The sequence below is a fragment of the Oncorhynchus kisutch genome, linkage group LG11 (assembly GCF_002021735.2).
Source record: "Oncorhynchus kisutch isolate 150728-3 linkage group LG11, Okis_V2, whole genome shotgun sequence".
NCBI classification, from domain to species: Eukaryota; Metazoa; Chordata; class Actinopteri; order Salmoniformes; family Salmonidae; genus Oncorhynchus; species Oncorhynchus kisutch.
The window spans coordinates 35,908,612-35,926,933 of record NC_034184.2 but is presented as its reverse complement, the minus strand read 5'-3'; the positions used below and the strand labels follow the sequence as shown (position 1 = coordinate 35,926,933).

Sequence of the window (18,322 nt, the reverse complement as noted above, 5' to 3'; positions counted from 1 at the left end):
GATTTATGGCTGATAAGACCAAATCGTCAACCCTGTTACTTTACTTGGCACTTGCTATTGTCTTTTTTTAGTAGCCTCTTGAAATGGCAAAACATGTTTGTTATCTAAGTTGAATATGTGCTCTTTATGACAGATTATTATTTAAAAAATGTATCACCAAGTTACGCTACTCAAAAGGCACCCAATTGGTGGAACGACCCAGCACATGCTTTCAATAAGATGTCTAAAGAAATATTCCAGACATTACCTCTTCCAGAAACACCAGGAAGGTGACGTTGTCCCCCATGGTGGCCGTAAGTGTCCCCTCACTAGTGACCAGCTGCAGACCTCTCGGGGCCTGGCGGGGACACCTCTGGCTCCTAGGGCTATACTTCCCCAGGGTTTCCGCAGTGCAGTTATTGGATAGAGCCTTACGGTATCTGCAACATACACACATACAGACATAAATATCTAGACAGCCCATACTCTATCTTAAATACATATGAAGAAATAAAACAAGAAAATATACTGTCAACTTTGCTGAAGGGATCTCTGATACTGTACGTTATTCTGAGTGCATTTCTGACTAGTTAAGCAGTACATAATGTTTAAATGAAGATTTGCCATACCCAGTAGTGTTGAGGAAGCTGTCCCCAGTGGTGCAGTCTGTGGACACGGAGGATGGAACAAACCAAAAGACTGGGGTGCATCCTCCATCACTCTGCCTCTCAAAGCCATAATCACTATTTGGGGTGGGAGAGAGAAATCAATAGGCTACAAGTCTTGAGATCAGTAATAAGCATTAAGTATAGAAAGTGGATGTCTGTTTTTAAGGTTTATTAGTAACATTTTAAGACTGTAAAATAAAAATAGACAGATTTGAATGTACTTGATTTTTAATACCAATCATTACATGGTTTGATAGTATTATGTTTGGTGTGTTCGACATCAAAATAACAATAAGAAGACAAAAAACATCTAAATATGTTTAATATTGTTTACTGGCTTTGTAGCTCTGTAAGAACATTTGATGTAAACAGATATCATATAAACTTGATTAATTGATTGATTGACGGATGTCAGTGAACCTTTCAAAGTATTTAAAAAAAAGTTGTATTATTTTTGTATTATTATTTATTACAAAAAAAACACAAGTAAGGGGTAACATTAAAGTATTAGAGCATGAAGGACAAACAATACAGCACCAAGACACTATCAAACATGTATCAGTCTTTCCGCAACAGAGCAATCCTTATGTGTGAGGGTGCGTGTGCATGATAGTGATATAAAATATATGTCATAGTTCCCTTTTTCATGATCACAATCTTGTGAAACCCGAACCCTCCACAGTTCCCCAATAGCTGTCCCTCAACCATTTGAGACCCCTCCCACAGTCTCCCCCCCCCCCCTCCCCGGAAGAAAAAAAAGAAAAAATACAATTAATTCCATTCCCCACTACCAAGAAACCAACATCCAAGAGAATGAACTAAAGAGAAAAAAGGAAAAGACAGAAGAAAACAATGCAAAATAAAAATAAATAATAACAATACATTTAAAACAAAGAACATCAAAGAGACTGAAATCATAACAGCAGTGCCAACTTTATATGTTTGTGTGCATGTCTGGCACGATTACATGTATGTGTGTGTGTTCTTGTATGTGTTTATTTGAATGAGAGTGTGTGTATATGCATGTGTACAAACACCTGCATGGCATCAGCCTCAGGCAAACCAGCATTAATTGTAAAAACATTGCCACTTAGTGTCATTCAAATGTACTTTTATTGTTTCATGTTGACTTTTTTTAGCATCATTCTCTCTCTCACACAGCAACTCCACTCCCACTTGTCTCCAATTCCACATACCAACCATCAGCTTCCCTCAGCCCATCCCATCTATCTCTGCTGGCCACCCACTTTGTGTTTCTATGCAACACGCATCTTTCAACTATGCTATGATGTTTAAAGTACAATTTCAATCTATCTAATGGAATAGAATCTACAGATTGCGAGTTGAAGATAAATACTTTTACTAAGAGTATTAGTATATTAGTAATTGACTGACCCGGTCTCTCCAGATCGCCTAACAGTACTATTTCTAGGGTCAATTTTAGATCAATACTATGCATTTTCAGCCATTCCTGAACCTGAGACCAGAAACAGGCTACCCGAGGGCATTACCAAAATAAATGGTCTATTGATTCTGTATCCTCACAACAAAATCTGCAGAGCTTCGATGATTTTATGCTCCAAATATTCAACATGTTGTTGGTGGCAAGAATTCTATATAATAATTTTAGCTGAAAAGCACGAAATCTTGAATCTTGCGTTGTTTTATATACCAACTCATACACCCTGTACCATGGAATCAGTACATCAAAATTCTCTTCCCAACTATTTTGCAATCAGTATGGCACAGTTGTCAACATCCTGGTCCTCAAATGAAACTGGTATACTTTCCTATTTATGCTATTTTTATTCCTCCGACAGTTTTGATCCTTTATATTGGGCAGACAGACCAGTTCCCTACCTCCTCCCACTGCCACCCGCCTCCTCCATTTTTGGGTTAATGCTGTCAATTGGTTGTGCTCTTGGATTGAGCAAACCTTCCCGTACAATTCTGATTACTCCATGAAGGACATAACTCTACCATTACAATTTACAATGTAATTTAAGAACAAAATACCCTTTTCAAATATCTTTCCCATAAATACAGGTATTTTATCAACCAGCACATTTGAGTTCAGCCATAATATTTGTTGTAATATTTGTTCTATCTTTTCAGGGGGATGTAATTGAAATTGTAGCCAGCTCTGCAAGGCTTGTTTGAAAAATATAGATACTTTGAAAAAAGTATCATTTTCAATAAATCGAAAATGAGACATGGCAATCTGCACAAAGGCAAAAAGGCCATTTTTATGTTAGCTGGAATCAAAAGTTTGGTTCCAGTAAACAAATTACAGCATCGGTGACACACACACACACACACACACACACACAAACCAAATACATATTCAAATACTCACATTCAAGCAAACGTAGGGTTGCAAAACGTATTCCGCCTATGTTCCGTCTATGGCAATCTATGGTAACTTTGGTCATTTATACTTGAATAACTTAAAAATATATATATTATTCATATATAGTATAAATGTTTTATGTGTTTTAGTGGATAGACCATATGGTTCAAGAGAAAATAGGCTTAATTATGAAGGCATCTAATCAACAATGGCATTAACAATGACAATGACATTATTTTCCATTGACTTTTTTCACAACTGCCACCAGTTTGGCCCCAACACATTTATAACAAAGACATAGTAAAATAAATAAGTGTGTAAAATATAAATATATATATTTCATGCTGAAACCCTAATATTAAACACCAATTGAATTCACTAAGTTGATGGTTTAATATTAAGGACAATGTTTTACAGGTTTAAAAAATCTTATTTTATTTATTTTATTTTGTTTATTTTACATGTGATAAAGCCAAAAAGAGATAATCTGAAGTACCCAAAAAGGACATTAGGTGTCATGTGATAAAATTGAACAACAAAATAATAAAGTCACCAAAATTCTGGTAGTTTACTAGTAAATATACCAGTAATATAAAATGTATCCAATCAAATCAAATGTTATTTGTCACATGCTTCATAAACAGTGTAGACTACCAGTGGAATGTTTACTTACAATGCAGAGATAATAGAAAAATAGTAACACGAGTAATAAATACACAATGCATAACGATAACTTCTCTATATAAACAGATTACCAGTCGATATGCAGTGGTACGAGGTAATTGAGGGAAATATGTACATACAGACCACTTCGCTTTGTTCACATTTTGTTACATTACATCTTCATCAATCTACACACAATACCCAATAATGACAAAGCAAAAAAAAAAAAAAATGTTTGAACATGTACAAAAAAATATATACTAAATACCTTATTTACATAAGTATTCAGACCCTTTGCTATGAGACTCGAAATTTAACTCAGGTGCATCCTGGTTGCATTGATCATCCTTGAGATGTTTTTTACAACTTGATTGGAGTCCACCTGTGGTAAATTCAATTGATTGAACATGACTTGGAAAGACACACCTGTCTATGTAAGATCCCACAGTCAGAGCAAAACCAAGCCATGAGGTCAAAGGAATTGTCTGTTGAGCTCTGAGACAGGATTGTGTTGAGGCACAGATCTGGGGAAGGGTACCAAAACATTTCTGCAGCATTGAAGGTCCCCAAGAACACAGTGGACTCCAAAGCAAACAGCCAAGACAATGCAGGAGTGGCTTCGGGACAAGTCTCTGAATGTCTTTGAGTTGCCCAGCCAGAGCCTGGACTGAACCTGATCGAACATCTCTGTAGAGACCTGAAAATAGATGTGCAGCTACGCTACACATCCAACCTGACAGAGCATGAGAGGCTCTGCAGAGAAGAATGGGAGAAACTCCCCAAATACAGGTCTGCCAAGCTTGTAGTGTCATATCCAAGAAGACTCGAGGCTGTAATCGCTGCCAAAGGTGCTTCAACAAAGTATTGAGTAAAGAGTCTGAATACTTATGTAAATGTGATATTTCAGTTTAAAAAATGTTATACATTTGCAAAATTGTCTAAAAATCTGTTTTTGCTTTGTCATCATAGGGTTTTATGTGTAGAGTGATGGAGGAAAGAAAACAATTGAATCAATTTTAGAATAAGGCTGTAACGTAACAAAATGTGGATGAAGTCAAGCTTATGAAACTACGGGTTTGCACAACCGAAGAAATTCTGCACAAACTGTCAGAAACCCCTTCAGGAAGCTCATCTGCATACTCGTCGTCCTCAACAGGGTCTTGGCCTGACTGCAGTTCGTCATCGTAACCGAGTAAAGTGGGCAAATGCTCAACTTTGATGGTCACTGGCACGCTGGAGAAATGTGCTCTTAACAGATGTATCCCGGTTTCAACTATACCGGTTAGATGGCAGACAGCGGTGTATGGCGTTTTGTGGGTGTGCGGTTTGCTAATTTCAACATTGTGGACAGAGTGCCCCATGGTGGCGATTGAGTTATGGTATGGGCAGGCGTTAAGCTACAGACAAAGAGTACAATTGCATTTTATCGATGGCAATTTGAATGCACAGAGATACCGTGATGAGATCCTGAGGCCCACTGTCATTCCATTCATCCGCCGCCATCAACTCATGTTAATGCATGGTCCTATGTCGCAAGGATCTGTACACAGTTCCTGGAAGCTGATAATGTCCCAGTTCTTCCTAGGTCTGCATACATGTTTGGGATGCTCTGGATCGAGTGTTACAGTTCCCGCCAATATCCAGCAATTTCACACAGCCATTGAAGAGGAGTAGGACAACATTCCACAGGCCACAATCAACAGCCAGATCAACTCTATGTGAAGGAGATGTGTCGCGCTGCATGAGGCAAGTGGTGGTCACACCAGATACTGACTGGTTTTCTGATCCACGCCCCTACTAGTTTTAAAGGTATCTGTAACCGATGCTTGCCTGTATTCCCAGTCATGTGAACTCCATAGACTTGGGCCAAATTAATTCATATAAATTAACTGATATCCTGAACTGTAACTCAGTCAAATCTTTGACACTTCTGCATGTTGCGTTTATATTTTTCTTCAGTCCATATGTTTGAACTAGTTTTCATTTGGAAGGCAGATAAAGCGTTGTTATCAAAAGCAATCACGTTTGCATGTGAAAACACATTCCCACTCATTACAACACGTGCTAATTACATTACTTTTGATTTGAGCCGACTCCGTCATCGGCTTTGAACGGGGCATCTGGCTCACGCTTGGAAGGCAGCCCAGTTCCAAACCAAATGCAAGCAAAACATGCCTAACAGGGTGCCAGGGACAGATGAATCAAACCCCCTCAATGAAGGGAAGCGAAGTGGGAGGAGGGGCGATTTGCATGTGGAATTGGCAAAAGGGGGCATGATTTGTCTACATAATTGTAATCCCATTCCCAACCTTCCTTTACTCGTTGTGATGCACTGAGGTTCCAATCTCTTTTTTAGACCAGACTGAGTTTATGACCAAAATGATCCTATTTAAAACTTTGTAGTAAATTTTGACACTCAAATAAGTATTTTTGACTTATATCATAGGCCATTTTCAAAAGGATTAGCTGCTTTTTAAGGGCAGTCACTCTTTAAGGCACATGAACGTTCATGTTCAAGAAAGCCTTTCTAATAAAAAATAAAAAATACATTTTCGAACAGCCCTACTGTGAAGTAGGAATTAGTGTCAAACGCCTGATCCTGTAACCACTCACATTTATGTTAACCAACTCGTCCAATGTGAGATAGGCACCATTCTGAACCCACTGTCGAGTTTGGAGACACAGAAGCCTCCAGTGCCTTCGCACTGTCTATCTACACACTGGTAAACATGCTTAGAACCCTTGAGGGGCAGAACGGCTACAGGCTCAGATGTACTGTGGTTCCTCCTTTAAAAGTTGAGCGTACACCGCGGGAATTAGAGATACCTAGCGTCATGGCGTCATTACTCCAGGTCACCACAAGGGGTAGTTAGAGCTCTCATAATGCATTTGGGTCCCAAGGTTTTTATATAACCAATCATATCGAGTGGTTCCAATGACGACTTTAATGCGTGCCACCCGTCCCTGGAGCTTTCTTCAACAAAGATGACTGACAAAACATTACGGGGAAGCAGATGTAAGTAGTTATAACGTCATAACGAGTCAAGCTAAAAATGTACAATTGAGAGCAATATGTTAATGTGGATTGTGCAAATTTTTTGTCATAACGTTAATTTACGAAAATCGCAATTTAGCAAGTTAACTGACTAGCTAACATTAGCCAGCTAGCTAGCTGGTGTTATGATATGAGTACAGTATGACATTGTAATTCGTGTTGTTTAATGTTTTAGGGACTCCTGAGAAAACCAGGCTGTCGTCTTGGGAAACCGTAGATGTAAAGAATCTAGCTAGATTAAGCATTTACTGCAAATTGAATGTACAATTGTGTATGCTTGCCTTGCCATGCAATGCAGCTGAAGTAACATAGCTTGCTAACTATTTACTTGCTTATTGTGTAGTGAATGATAAAAATAACTGTATGCCTATGTATGTGTAGCTAGCTACAGTATGTAGCCGATCTGTGTATGGACCCTAAAATGTTAGGTTCTGAACCAATATTCATACCAATCTATGAACCTCAGCTATCATAGCTGTTGTATCAACTTCAAGTCTGAATGGCATTAATGAAGCCTATGTATTGAGTAGACTATAATAACTTTATTGTGCCAAGGATGCAAGTCTTACATGTACTGTAGTTATTACCAGGTATGAGATCCCGCCCACATTGTAGCCTGTACATTGAATATATTCACTGATCATGTACTCTTCCTTGGCAAATAAAGGTGTGGTTCAGATATGACTCTATAAGACATTCTTTTTCAGTCATATCCAATACCAGGTGTATCAATCTCCATTCTTTGAATGATGCTGTGTCTGCATGTACAGTATGTATTACAATTATACACTTCAACAGTGTTTACTACTCCTGCTCCTGGGAAATCAATGATTACACATTGTAACTATGCAACAGACTAGAAACATGATTTAAGTAAAGGCTGATTTGTAATTCATATATACAGAAAATAAACAATACATATCTAACTCCCATCATCTGCATTCATCTGAAGACGCAGGATAGCATTTCAATGAGATACTTCATTTCAACCAGTGGAGAATGTGAAACGCTTTATTGAAAGAAGTTCATTATCCAGGTGTTATAATTATGATCATTGTAATGTTATATTATAAATACAAGTTCAATCTGTACTTCAATGCACATATGTTGCGCATTATAAAATGAGGAGAAAGATGAGGTGGGGAGAGGTGTAGAAGACAGAAAGGGAAAGAGGTAAGAACAGAGGCAGACAGCATATGATTAACGAATTACATTGCTACCCTAATATTCTCTCAGTTCATCACAATTACAGTGTCTTTAGCGGTGTCTCCTAACCAGCCTTGGGTCCCCAGTTGACCTGAAGGTTATCTTAAGAGCAGGTGAGGTGGCGATGACAGGACTAGCTTCCTCTCTCACATCAAAACATACCTGCAGACGAGAGACAGATTGATAGAGAGAGAACTTGATTAAGCCTTTTTTTTATTCTAACACAGTCCGTCATCATAATCATCAGGAGGTGAAATGCAAAACTGACCTTGGATCAATAACTCTGGGACTACTACATCTCTATCTCTGTATTTCAATGTAATAATAATACTTCCTGTTGACCTGACCTCTCAACTATGATCATTCTGTGCCCTCTGTGTCAGCCAGTTCAGATGCGGGAGGGGTTCACCACCACAGCTAATATAACCTGGAGGATTTAGGGAGAAGGGGGAGAGGGAGGAAGTGAAGGAGAGAGACTGTTATCGTGTGTGTGTGGTCTCATCTGGTGTCCACACTAAGTGGCCAAAGAGTACTTTATGCTGAAAAATAGAAGATAATGTCATTATTAGACATAAATACCACTTGAAGCTTGATGATGACTTGATCATTTGAATCAGCTGTGTAATGATAAGGCAAAAACAAAAATGGGCATTCTGATATGCCACAGCTGGTGAGGTGTCAGGTTCAGCTCTGTACTTGAAGGGTGATTATTCCAGATCTCTGTGAAATGCTGCAGATCTGCCCACAGATGAGGTAGGGACACATATCCCACACAGAAGAGGTGGATAGAATTCGACAGTGTATCCTTCTTCCTCCAAACTGTGCATGTGAAACAGGTTCCATGTACAACACGACAGGCAGCGAGGAAGAGAGAAAAAGAACAAAGAACAGTTTAAATACCTCTGGTTATGGACACTTTTGCCAGCAATAAAGCTTCCACAGCCTGTTCCTCGGACAGTGAACATCTGGCAATATCTACATTTTTGACCTGTTGATCAGCTCACACTCTAAAAGTAAAGAAAATAGCTTATTCTATGTAGATATGAAAACAATAACTGAGATATGACCGTTCAATCTAAAGCAGCAGATGTCATATTCAGGATATGTCAACACAGCACAGAAAGCTTAACACTAGACTGGTATTGTGGTTGTTCATTAGGTGATGGGAAATATGCAATATGTATACAAAATAATATACTTACCTGTTACATCTTGAAAAAAGCATTGGAATTAAAAGTGAAATGTTTACCCTATTAACCTGCTTCATTATTTATGAATTACCAGTCGATGAAGAACAACTCCAATTTCATACATCATTGAAAATTTGTCAAGGAATAAGTAAGAATAAAAAAGTTAAAATAACTTCTTAGATTTGATGGAGACATTATACATCTTAGTACCTTACTACCCAATTTTTGATTTGTATCAATGTGGACGAGAGACAGGTGTGCAGGAACAGAGTATTTTTGCCGAGCAATGCAACAAAGCTGGATCATTCTGGCAATGATACCTGCACCACCTACATGCTGCAAAGACCCTTCACCATTGTACATGATGGCCCATTGCTCTGAGACTTCCTTTGACCATTCTAAAGACCACATGGGGCATCCTTGCCTTATTGACCCTGACTTTCTGGTCTAACTCTTCAACTGACATATCAGAATAGCATTCCCTGACAGACATAGTGTTCTTTCATCCTTCTGTAAAAAAGCTATCCGTTACACTGTCATTAAATATGATTATTATCGACTATAAAACAAATAGGACATGGCCTGCTTTTGAGTTGCCATGAAAGAAAGTTAGATTAATTAAACTGAAAATGGCTAGAACAGGCGTTCATAGCTAAATGCTTTTTGTTAGGTTGAGAAAAATAATAGCATGATTTATCATTCTACGGTATGTTTCTATGTAATATAGTAGAATGTTATGAACCGACACTGAATCATAAGAGCTAACTACTAGCTATGTAAAAGCTGGACAGAAGAACGCCCAGTGCTGCTTACCTGAGATGCCATCATTACACAGTCCTTCTTCGTAGGTGTCTGCTATATAAGGCTGAACAGTATTGGTTGTAGCCAAACTGACTCTAAAAAAATTGCCAAAATGTAGGGTGGTTGATAACGAAATTAAATTTTGTTTTACAATACATATTTTGTTCTCTAAATATTTTGGGGGAATAAAATGCATAAAGTTCTGAGCTCTATTACAAAATATTTGATTGCACAACACTTTTTTTCCTTTCAAGCCTTGTTTTTGCTTTCATAACAATTATTTTTGATTGAAAATAAAAAAATTGCTTTCAGAAAAAAACGATCTGATTTGACAATAACCAAGCGGGAGTTTGAGCACTGATAATGCTTTTGGGTCCCAATGCACTACTGTCTCTAACTGACAATGAATGGGCAATATAAACCAAATAATAAACTGATAATTGTGCACGAGTTCAAATGAAACAAGCAGGGAGTGTTTTTGGCTGAGTATGTTTGCCAATCAGAGGCAGCTGTCATTTTTTAAAATGTGTTATTTTTGTTTGAGTGTATCTTGAAAATAAATATCATGAACACTTTCCACGCTGTGCTTTGGTCCACTCTTCCTTCCACCGACAACGAGCGTTACAACGCTACTGACAGTGCACCAAAAGCATGCTCAAGCCGCAGAGTCAATTGAGTAGCAAGCTACCGCGAGGACGCACTCTATGTAATAAAGTAATGACATTTCAAATGAGTTACCTTACACGTTATGTTGGCTGACAATTTGGTATCTATGCTGTCCTTACGAACCACATAGCATATCATTACTGCAGTATGTACCGGTATGTTAGCTATCTACCTAACGTTAGTAGTTATACATCAAACTTAACAGTATATTAACTATAGGCTATCTAACTACCCAATGTTTATTGACTTGATTATTCCTGTCATTCTCCCGTCCGCACGACACAGGGATTCTTTAGCTAAATAGCTCAGTACTGTACTGCCAACCAATAGATTATACAGCCCCATATTTTCCATTCCATCCTAACAGAAACCCAGAGGGTTTTGCATTTTTCATGGAATAGAAACACGATAATATTAATCAAATTAATTAAGAAAGTACCATTCAAAAGTTTGGACATACCTACTCATTCCAGGATTCTTCTATATTTTTACTATTTTCTACATTGTAGAATAATAGTAAAGACATCACAACTATGAAATAACACATATGGAATCAGTTAAGAACAAACACAGCCTACTCCTTCCTCCCCATCGGGGGATTGAACCCCGGTCTTTTGTCCACACGACACAGGGATTCTTTGGTTAAATAGCCCAGTATTGTACTGCCAACCGTCACATTGTAGAGCGCCATATTTTCCGTTCCATTCTAACAGAAACCCAGAGGGTTTTTCATTTTTCATGGAATAGAAACACCATAATATTAATTAAATGAATTAAGCAAGTACCAGTCAAAGGTTTGGACACACCTACTCATTCCAGGATGTAATTAAAAAAACTATTTTCTACATTGTAGAATCATAGTGAAGACATCACAACTATGAAATAACACCATCTCCCACGTGCCCTGCATTCTGTAGTACAGACATGGCCTGCTCTCCCTTATGTAAGGAATTAGGCACTTTTCCATGTTTACTACAGTATGTATTGTAGACTGCACAGTAGCCTAATAAACAAATAAACACATTTTGTTAATAAAATAATTATAAAAAAATACTCTTTCAAAATGCAGATGTTGATTTAGTTATGGGATACATAATGAATTACTATGGGAATAAATATCACTTATTTACAGAAATATTGGAACAAAGTTGTCTAATGTGGCGGATGAATCAGAATTAGTTGGGTAACATAGATAAATAATATGTTTTATTTACATAATATGCTTATGTGAGATACTTGTCATTAGAATGTATCCTTTTGGACTATAGTGTTGGCAGTTGCACTTTTTTCGAAGCTGGGGCTCAGACATTTGGGGCCCAGAGAGGGGAGAGGACAGGCTTGTCTTTTACATGTCTCTGGTGCTATGCAGAATATCAGAAAGGGAAGAGGACAGGATGGAACATTGTCTTCATATGTGAATGTATCTGTTAAACCATGTGAAGGATGGATTGATTAAGGGTGAACCAATTACTTGTCTGTGCGCAATTACAATGTCTGTGGGCAAGTCACTCCCCTCAGTGAGCTTATCCATGAGTGGGGTCAAGAGGGGGTTTACTTGACTTGGGAGTATATAGAGTTGACAATTGAGTTATGCCTTGGATGAGGTAATGTTTTGGTACTATGAAGTACCAGGAACGAGATTAGAACCTCGTTTTAGAGACCAAACTGAGCGATAATTTATAGCGAATGCAATCTGGCTAAGTGATACTCCTTTCTCAAGTAAAAGGCCCTTTGTGAAGAGTTCCTAAGATCTGTGGTTCGTCATGTAAGTTGAGATGGGTGTATCTTTGCTACAAAGGATTTGGTTTTTCATTTTTCTCTGAATAGAAGCACCATAATATTAATCAAATGAATTAAACCAAATTTCTTAAAATCAATCCCATATACTATGTTATTACAAAAAAGGTTTTAAATGCTCTGGTAATGCCAATATGAAATACTATCAAATGCTTTTCAAAGATGCCCTCTGGTGATCAAACTAGCAGTAACTTGCAGTAACAGAAAAAATGGCTGAGAATGAAATGACGCGCCACAGAATGCTGCGGCAGCACGCAAGGTGTGCTGCAGTATGACGCAACTTTTAATTAAAGGAGGAACCACTGTAGATTCCAATGCCGACTGGCTCTTGAGCAAGATGGCACAGGACTACTGCGATAAATTTGTGGAGTACTGTTTTGACCTTACCTGACTTGACAGCCTAGCTTGTCACATACACATGGTTAGCAGATGTTAATGCGAGGGTAGCGTAATGCTTGTAGTGTAGCGAAATGCTTATCAAGCAGATATGTGGCCTTCTAGCAATGTCACATATGTGCCTCCACTAGACTAAAGGAGAGGTCCACTTCAATCCTCAACACCAGTGAATATGTAAGCTCCTAGGAGCCTGCTCAATCTAAGGCCCCTTCCAAACCCTAGCCATACTTTCATCACTGTGATGACAAATAACACTATCTTAACTTGTCCAGAGTTAAAGAAGTTGAACACTAGACAGATCATTGAGTGGATAAAGGATGAACAACGGTGTTGGAATCAAAATGTAGACAAAATCAGGGTGCATGTTAGAACCAGGTATAAACATGGTTAAAGATGTACCTGGACAGACCCAACCGATCACAGAAATGTATGCTGAAGGTTGTGAAACTTCTACTTCACAATGGAGATAGAGATGTCTACCTGCCTTCTTGATCTTATCCCCAAAACTACTTTTAACTGTGTCTAGGGTAGTTAGTGTCAATAATTATATGAATACAATTATAAACAGCATGTCATCGTGTTATTGTGCTCCAATGATGCCTTCTTAAATTGCCACTGAAAGGATTAATATAGACTGTATGGAATTGAATTGAATGTTATATATTATCGACAGTTGCAGCCAGTAGTCTCCTCACCAATCAAAGTCAGCCTCGGTGCATGGACAGGAGTCTGACATCTGGGAGATGTACTGATCTCTGGTTTTGACACATCTGGTGTCGGGCTTCAGATTATGAAAGATTCTCTTCACTCCCATAATGCAGACTTTACCCTGTGAGAAATAATGTATTATTTGAAATAATTAACTACAACATTTCAGAATTTACTTTATTTTTGGATGTGTCACACCCTGATCTGTTTCACCTGTCTTTGTGCATGTCTCCATCCCCTACAGGTGTTCCCATTATCCCCTGTGTATTTATACCTTTGTTCTCTGTTTGTCTGATGCCAGTTTGTCTTGTCTGTCAGGTCTTACCAGCGTGCTTTCCCGTCTTCCTTTTTCTCAAGTTTAGTTTTCTAGGTTTTCCGGTTCTGACTATTCTGCCTGCCCTGACCCCGAGCCTGCCTGCCGTCCTGCACCTGCCTGACTCTGACCTAATTACGAACCGTTGCCTGCCCTGACCCCGAGCCTGCCTGCCGTCCTGTACCTGCCTGACTCTGGCCTGATTATGAACCCCTGCCTGTACTTGACCTGCTCTTTGCCTGCCCCGTGTTTACAATAAATATCTGAGAACTGTACTATCCGCCTCCTGTGTCTGCATCTGGGTCCTATCCCGAGGCGTAATACGATGTAACAGTTTCAAAGAAAAGCCTCTGAGTGATGAAGTTCTTTTAATATATAGTTTTTTAAAGTACATTAAAATGTGTATAATTGCTAATTTGTTCTGAAAGTGAATACATAGAAAGTACTTAGAAAGTATCCATAATTTTGAGACAAATTTTAGATAGAAAATGGGTGTGGTAGGACATCTCTCTTCATACTGTATTCCATTGAAATAAAGTGCCCAAATCCATTACAAATGTATCAAAGTGGTTGCTCTTACATCATTGTGTAACTGCCAGGTCTGATAGTCGTCTGTGTTACACCTTCTGTTAAAGATGGCCTTGAAGTCTATTTTGACAAGCTGCCACTCAGAACGATGGCTGAAATGGCCAAATATTCTGCAAATACAAAAAGTAAAGGATGGTGAAAAATGTCTGAAAAAAAGGGTCGCTAGCTAAAATGTATTAAGTAAAATACCTTTTAATCATACAAGTGGGAGATGAAAGGCTGCCTGAGCTAACCACAAGGGATTTGTACAATGACTCAGAAGAGTAAAAAGGGAAAATAAATAAAAAGTGTCTAACTTCTGACAGCGAGTACATGTTTTTCACTGTGTTCGAAACAAACTCTTTCTTTTCAAAATGTCCATTAAACTTTCAACGCATTGCAAAATGCATACTATTAACCATAGAGTGTTTGTTTTGATTCTTACGTCATGATGAGGGTGTCTTCCCCTGGCTCTCCTAAGACCCCGTCTACATAGAGAGGAGAGGGGCTGAAGCTGTATTTGTTCCAGCGTTTTCCCTCATCAAAACTCAGCCTGGATGGAGAAACAACATGTTGGCTCTCATGAACCCTCACCATGCATGCATAGAATAGATTGTACTGTAACGCTAACATTGGGTGGACGTTCAGTAACATAATACAGTCCATAAAACATTATAGACAAATATAAATCAAAGTTGAATGTTAAAGGAAAAAATACCAGATATGTCTGATGGCGAGAGGTGTGTGTCGAATGGCCACTAGGGCACCACCCTGGTTAAGAAAGAGGACACTATACTCCTCCTCAAATACCTACAAACAGGACAGGATTTCATCACATTTTCAAAGGTCAGAGATGTGCATACCGTTCACGTATACTTTTGATGAGTGATGGATTTGTATCACTGTAGGCTACTGCTATTCTTCTATATCATGTAACACAGCCACATATTACATTTTATTTTTAAGTGAGAAAACATCAAATATTATCAGCTCCTAAGAAGTTCTATGGAAGAAAAAAAAAAGAATCGGTAATGCAAACAATATCATGCATTATGCATCCAGAGTTTGCTCCCTCCAAATTATAAGCAGATTGATATTTTCTTCTACGTGTTGTTTTGAATTTGTGTCACATTTCAGTGGCACCTGTCTCTTTCAGTCACAGTACCTCTCTCCAAGTGTTGCCAGCATCTGAGGTGATGAAAATGCTGACATTATAGGCGGTAAGCTCGGGCCCAATGGTTCCTAGATGTAAAAAGCAGAGCATCATTATAGTGTAAACACTTTCATTATATGCCTTCTTAACCCACATTAAAATATATTTCATGCACAATGAAATAAAAATACAGATATTCTGCCACAGGCTACAGCTCTCCTATAAAGGGAGTATTTACTCAGTCAAAAACAGAGATTCAGAAATTCAAACTCTTTCTTCTGTATCTGCTTTTGCCAAACATCTGGCAGATTTACAGATCAAATTTACAGATCAAACGGAGCTGACTAAAATGTTTTAAGCCAAAATCCCACCATTTACTTGGGGAACAGAGTTAAAGATGAAAGGGGGTTTAAGGGTGGAAAAAGAGCAGTGTAAGAGTTGAGCAACCACTGCAAATTGTGAACCTTAAAACCTTTTATGGCTGCAATCCCGCTACCGGGATCGATATGACAACTACCAGTGAAAATAGAGGCCGGCAAATTCAAACCACAGAAATATCATAATTACAATTCCTCAAACATACATGTGTCTTATGTCATTTTAAAGTTAATCATGTTGCTAATCCCACCAAAGTGTCCGATTTCAAATAGGCTTTTCAGCGAAAGCACAACAAATGATTATGTTAGGTCTCCACCAAACCACAATAAGCACAGCCATTTTCCAGCGAAATATTGCTGTCACAAAAAACAGAAATGGAGATAAAATTAATCACTCACCTTTAATTATCTTCATCAGATGACACTCATAGGACTTCATGTTACACAATGCATGCATGTTTTGTTTGATAAAGTTCATATTTATATTTAAAAAATCTGAGTTTACATTGACGCATTACATTCACTAGTTCCAAAAACAACAAGTGGTTTTGCATAGCCACATCGTTTCAACAGAAATACTCATCATAAATGTAGATGATAATACAAGTTATACACATGGAATTATAGATATACCTCTCCTTAATGCAACCGCTGTGTCAGATTTAAAAAAAACATTACAGAAAAAGCAACCCATGCAATAATCTGAGACGGAGCTGAGAACAATAGCCAAATTAGCCGCCATGTTGGAGTCAACAGAAACCAGAAAATACATGATAAATGTTTCCTTACCTTTGATGAACTTCATCAGAATGCAGTCCTAGGAATCCCAGGTCCACAATAAATGCTTGATTTGTTCAAAAATGTCTATTATTTATGTCCAATTAGCTACTTTGGTTAGCGCATTTGGTAAACAATTCCAAAGTCACAAAGCGCGTCCACTATAACGTGACGAAATGTCCAAAAGTTCCATAACAGTCAGTAGAAACATGTCAAACGATGTACTGAATCAATCTTTAGAATGTTGTTTACATATATCTTGAATAACATTCCCCAACCGGAGAATTAGAATGACTTCATATTTGCGGTGGAACGCAGGTCCTTCCCGTGTGAACGCACATGCTGAAAGCATGGTCAACTCGTGGCAGTGGTGACTATTTCCTGTCTCATTCGACCCCCCTTCACATTAGAGTCATCAGACAAAGTTCTATTGACTGTTGACATCTATTGGAAGGCGTAGGAAGTGAAAACTCATCCATATTTTGCTGTAATTTCAATGAGAGCTTGGTTGAAAATCTGCCACCCCCAGAAAGAATCCAAACAGGAAGTGGAATTTCTCAGGTTTTTGCCTGCTATATGAGTTCTGTTATACTCACAGACATAATTCAAACAGTTTTAGAAACTTCAGAGTGTTTTCTATCCAATAATAATAGGCAAATATTAGCAACCATGACTGAGGAGCAGGCCGTTTACTTTGGGCACCTTTCATCCAAGCTACTCAAAACTTCCCCTGCAGCCATAATTAAGGAGAGCGGAGGTCCCTGTGGTAATTGCTAATGAGGGTAAAAATAAACAAAAGACACAGCTAAACATTTCAAATAGTGCCTACCTGATGCTACTATAATTCCTGGAGCTGATTCCTTACTGACTATGTTTCCAGACGTGTACGGGTTGTCAGACACATGGAGATGCAGGTGTAATGAACAGTAGGGCTGAAAATCAACAAAAGAAAAAAAAAACATAATGTGGTTTATAGACAAAAACAGTTATAGGTTTTCAGATATTGGCCACTTTCAAAAGCAGACTCACCTGTACACAGGAGAGTCTGGTTCCCTTCAGATCAGTGGTTGGAGCCTGAAGAAGATGCCAGTCTCGCCCCTTATTGTAAGTGATAAACGTTTTCACTTGGCCCTCAACAACTTTATTTGACAAGAACACCCCTTTTATCCCTGCTACCTAGGAACATTGAGAAACAGACATGAAAAAAAATTAGGGGCAAAAGCTACAACTGTAAATTATTCAAACATAAGTAAAGCTGAAGCCCTAGTTTTGAGGTGAAAGTGAAGTATTCTGTACATAATAGCATTTATGACAGGGAACACTATTTTGGAGAACGTTGCAGACTAGTAGTGGTCTGGGGGTAGAAGCTTTTGGCCAGTTTTTGCCATGATGCCCCTATACTGTCTGCATTTGAGTGATGGAAACGGGGAGAACAAGCCATGGCTTGGGGGCTGGGGTCCCTGATGATCTTTTTGGACTTCCTGTGACACCTGGTGCTGTAAGTGTCCTGGAGGGTAAGCAATGTGCACCTAATCATGGGTTCGGCTGAGAGTATCACCCTCTGTAGCATCTTGCGGTCTGCGACGGTGGAGTTGCCGTATCAGGCTGGGATGCAGCCCAAACGTACACTACCGGTCAAAAGTTTTAGAGTACCAA

The 18,322-nt window shown here is 38.6% G+C and overlaps 1 protein-coding gene across 1 annotated transcript in view; it reads right to left on the bottom strand.

Moving 5' to 3' along the window:
- The window catches only part of LOC109898856 (VPS10 domain-containing receptor SorCS1-like), a 116,416-nt gene that overhangs the window by 29,193 nt on the left and 68,901 nt on the right, over positions 1-18,322 (bottom strand). Inside the window, exons 11-19 of the mRNA XM_031835001.1 lie at positions 17,696-17,842; positions 17,496-17,598; positions 15,525-15,601; positions 15,078-15,169; positions 14,805-14,912; positions 14,373-14,490; positions 13,467-13,600; positions 609-722; positions 248-419 (exon numbers count right to left, since the gene is read on the bottom strand). Of these exons, the coding sequence (XP_031690861.1) occupies positions 248-419; positions 609-722; positions 13,467-13,600; positions 14,373-14,490; positions 14,805-14,912; positions 15,078-15,169; positions 15,525-15,601; positions 17,496-17,598; positions 17,696-17,842 (1,065 nt within the window). The remainder of the gene's footprint in view (positions 1-247; positions 420-608; positions 723-13,466; positions 13,601-14,372; positions 14,491-14,804; positions 14,913-15,077; positions 15,170-15,524; positions 15,602-17,495; positions 17,599-17,695; positions 17,843-18,322) is intronic.